The sequence below is a fragment of the Psammomys obesus genome, unplaced genomic scaffold, assembly GCF_907164565.1.
Source record: "Psammomys obesus unplaced genomic scaffold, mPsaObe1.curated_primary_1811, whole genome shotgun sequence".
Taxonomy (NCBI): domain Eukaryota; kingdom Metazoa; phylum Chordata; class Mammalia; order Rodentia; family Muridae; genus Psammomys; species Psammomys obesus.
This window is the reverse complement of record NW_026585609.1, coordinates 8,050,727-8,054,300: the sequence shown is the minus strand read 5'-3', so window position 1 is coordinate 8,054,300 and position 3,574 is coordinate 8,050,727. Positions and strand designations below refer to the sequence as shown.

Below are 3,574 nucleotides of genomic sequence, written 5' to 3'. Positions count from 1 at the left end.
GGGACAACTCAAGAAAAAATACACTGCAAGGGAGGAAGGTGCTTAAGGCCAAAAGCAATTTGCTCAGCTAATGAGGTCTCAACAAATTTTTTTTCTAGTGGAAAAAAATGTAACAAGAAGAAAAATCTACAAGACTAAGAAAGTAGGAAAACCAAAAAAGAAAAAAAATCATCATAATTTCATGGTTTATAGACATAATCTGGGTGTACAAATAAAAACTAGATATAGACAAAATATAACCTATTTATTCTGAATATTGACTTAATGTTTAACTTTTAGTTCCTTTGTAAGTGTAGTAAGTTTCAGAATAACAAAAAGTTGTATTTGTGCATAACTGTTGTACTTGTTGATAGGTTTCATAAAGATATTCTCACTCAAGCACATTATGATTTTAACATTTTCAAACTTGCACCATTGTTCTCTTCTCTTTCCTTATGTTTTTATTTTCTGGACAATAGCATATGTGTGTGTGTGTGTGTGTGTGTGTGTGTGTGTGGTGTGTGTGTGTGTATTTATATGTTTACACATGCATTTTATTTATGTAAAATTTAAGTTGTTTGGCTTGGTAGCCTTTAATATTTTGAACTTGTAAAAAATAGGATATTAATCTTATGTTGGATATATGGGTAGATAATAAAGATCCTCCCATTCTGTAGACGAGCTATTTTGTTTGCTGATTTACATAAAAAGAAAGTGTTCAACATTTGTCTTTCTGGTCTGACCTATTTTGCTCCAGTTGTATCTACTTTTCTGCTGATGCCATACTTTACTAATCTTTATGGCCAAATTGACTTCCATTTCTTTTATCTATTCTCTTTGTGGACACCAAGGCAGATTCTTTAACTTGAAAATGCGAATAGTGTTGAATTGAACACAATGTTCAAGCATGATTGTGGTATACTGATTTGGGATTCCTGCATGTGTAGCCAGTATTGCTGTAGTAGGTCATATAGTAGCACTTTTTTATGTTTTTGAAAACCATCCATACTTATTTTTGTACATGCCCACCAGCAGAGTAGAATAACCCCCTCCCCAGTGCTTTTGACAGCATTTGACAGCATTTGTTGTAACTTGTGTTCTTAATTACAGCCATTCTGACTGGGGTGAGATGAAATCCCAATGTCATTTTAGTTTGTATTTCCTATAAAGCCAAGGATTTTTAACAGTTTGTGAAATGTTGATTAGCTCTTGTGCTTTTTTTTTTTTGAGAACTGTTTGTTCACCCCATTAGCCCATTTATTGATTGAGTTGTTCAGTTTGGTGGCATTTAATATTTTGAATCTATCATATATTATAAATATTAATCCTGTGTTGGATATATGGCTAGGCAATAAAGATTTCCCCCCATTCTCTCTTTTCACTCAAGTAGCTATCTACTCTGCTGATTTACATAGTTGATGGCTTAATTTTATAATATAATCAGTAATACATAACCTTTTTCTCTTTCCCTTTCAGATCAGTATAAGTTTCAGCCTCAATGTCCTATGTCCTAAGATTTTCCTCTTTCCATCAATAAGGTCTTATAAAATGGTAGTGAGTAAACAAGAATAATGTCAACAGGCTATTTTGTTTTAGGGAACCCCCCTCCCTGACCAACAACTTGAAAAACAGTACCTGGCACTGATTTGATGATGTCACTGGCATTGATCAGCATGAAGAATCATTTTATGAGTGTTCCGATCTATTTTTCTATTACGTTTTTTTCCTAGCTATTTACCAGAGCTAACACCACTGTTATGATCATGCTTCTATAACAAATCCTTGATGTACCAATAACTTTGTGGTTTAATGGATAAAAATAAAGGCAACATTGTAAGAAGTTAACATGTAGACAAAAATTCCATGTCCCAAATGTCAAGATTGATTGTAACTGTCTGTCTTGGTTTCCTTTTCTTTCGGTCTTCTGGGGAAAGGGTGTCAGTGGTTCCAGAAAGCCAAAAGAATCACAATAAAGTGTTGTTTTGGATGTTAGGCACACCATGAAGTCTTTCTTTACACGGGGTTATCTAGGATTGACATTTTCTCCTCTGTCAAACGTATAGGAAGAGGTCAAAGAGTAAGGGGACTGAACAAATGAACCTGCACCCAGAATTAAAATCCCACCAGGGAGTGTGATTCCTTGAGAGACACTCACAGAGTTCAGAAGATTCCAACAATGTTTGATAATGGTGCTGAATCAATAAACAAACATCGTACAAATGAAAGTATCTTCAGGGATTTTTTTTCCCCATTTACTATGCCAGATGGCTCATTTTTCTTCCAGACTGTCATGTGGCTCTGAGACAGTTTCTTTTTTCAGAGCACTTTAATTGTTTCAATATCTTTACAGAAACTTGTTTCAGTCTACTGTTGGCTAAAATTAGGATAAATGAGTGACAGCATGGATAGATGAATGTAATTGTCAAACCAAACATGAATAACAGGTTGCATTCTGGGATTAACAGACATACTGCACTGATGGCAATACCCATGAAATGCAATATGAAAAGGATAATAAAAGACAGCAAAACTTTTATTGCTTTCACATGAACTTTGTTGTTGAGATCTCTGAATCCTGATCCATTCAACTGCATCTGCCTGTTGTGTCTCCAAAGTGACATGATTAACAAAAGACATACAGTTAACATTATCACAAAGAATGAAAATACTCCCATATTGGTGAAAACATAGTTATTGACTAACTCTCTTTTCGTCAAGTGGAACTGCCAGGATGTGTTCATATACAGCATTTTACTATCTTTAGTCATCTTCCTAACCACTGAGAAAGAAAACAACAATGACAAGAGCAAGCACCCAACTAGGAAGAGAAAAACTATATTAACTCTTCGTTTTAACCAGAAGAGTACATAGTGGGGAAAATTTACTATCTTCAGGAAATAGAAAATACTGAGGTTGGTGGCAAACCACACGTTCAATTGACTGATAACTATCCATGCATAACTGATGTGTTCAATGACGTCGGCGGGAGACAGCAACTGTGGAGAGAGGATCTTAACGTACGCTTCTGTGATTAACATCCACACAAGGCAAATTCTGGAGATCGCCAAGCCGGTGAGAATAAAGGCAACCTTAGAGAGCTTCTTGTTCTGGGTGTAGTCCATGAAGCCCACAAATGCAATGAACGTGTTTCCTAAAATGCCCAGTACAGCCTCACTAGTTGCAATGGTAAGGAGGATGCCTTCCACAGCACCCAGCATCTCTGTGGATCTTTAAAATGGCTTCTACTGCAGTAAGATTATCCAGGGTTGAATGTCCAATCTATTGGCTGCTCAATAAAGGAGTGCCTTTATCTTCTTTCCTTAAAGACTTAAATACAGCTCAAAAAATTATTTGTGGTAGACTGCAATGTCTTCGCAAAGTTCCCTCCGGTTGCTCCCGTAAGTCTAAGCTTGTCTACAGGATTCAACAGATTGTCTTCTTGAAATTTGTTAATAGGCAAATAAAAGTTTGTGTTTCATGTGTTTTACTTGTCCCTGTGAGGCTATTTTGCATTTGAAAAAGTGTCAGGTTGTGAGGTCCATGGTCTGAATGTAAGAAAGGAGGAAGGTCCCTAAGAGGTTGGGATATGGTGTGG

At 36.1% G+C, this 3,574-nt stretch overlaps 1 protein-coding gene across 1 annotated transcript; it reads right to left on the bottom strand.

The window, feature by feature from the left end:
* Nucleotides 1–2,267: 2,267 nt before the first annotated feature.
* On the bottom strand, nucleotides 2,268–3,197 carry LOC129679909 (taste receptor type 2 member 114-like). The gene has a single exon (XM_055611410.1). The coding sequence runs from the start codon at nucleotides 3,195–3,197 to the stop codon at nucleotides 2,268–2,270; it is 930 nt and encodes a 309-aa protein (XP_055467385.1).
* Between the last annotated feature and the right edge of the window lie 377 nt (nucleotides 3,198–3,574).

Coding starts and splice junctions, on each gene's coding strand:
- LOC129679909 (XM_055611410.1), bottom strand. CDS start 3,197: ATGCTGGGTGCTGTGGAAGGCATCCTCCTTACCATTGCAACTAGTGAG.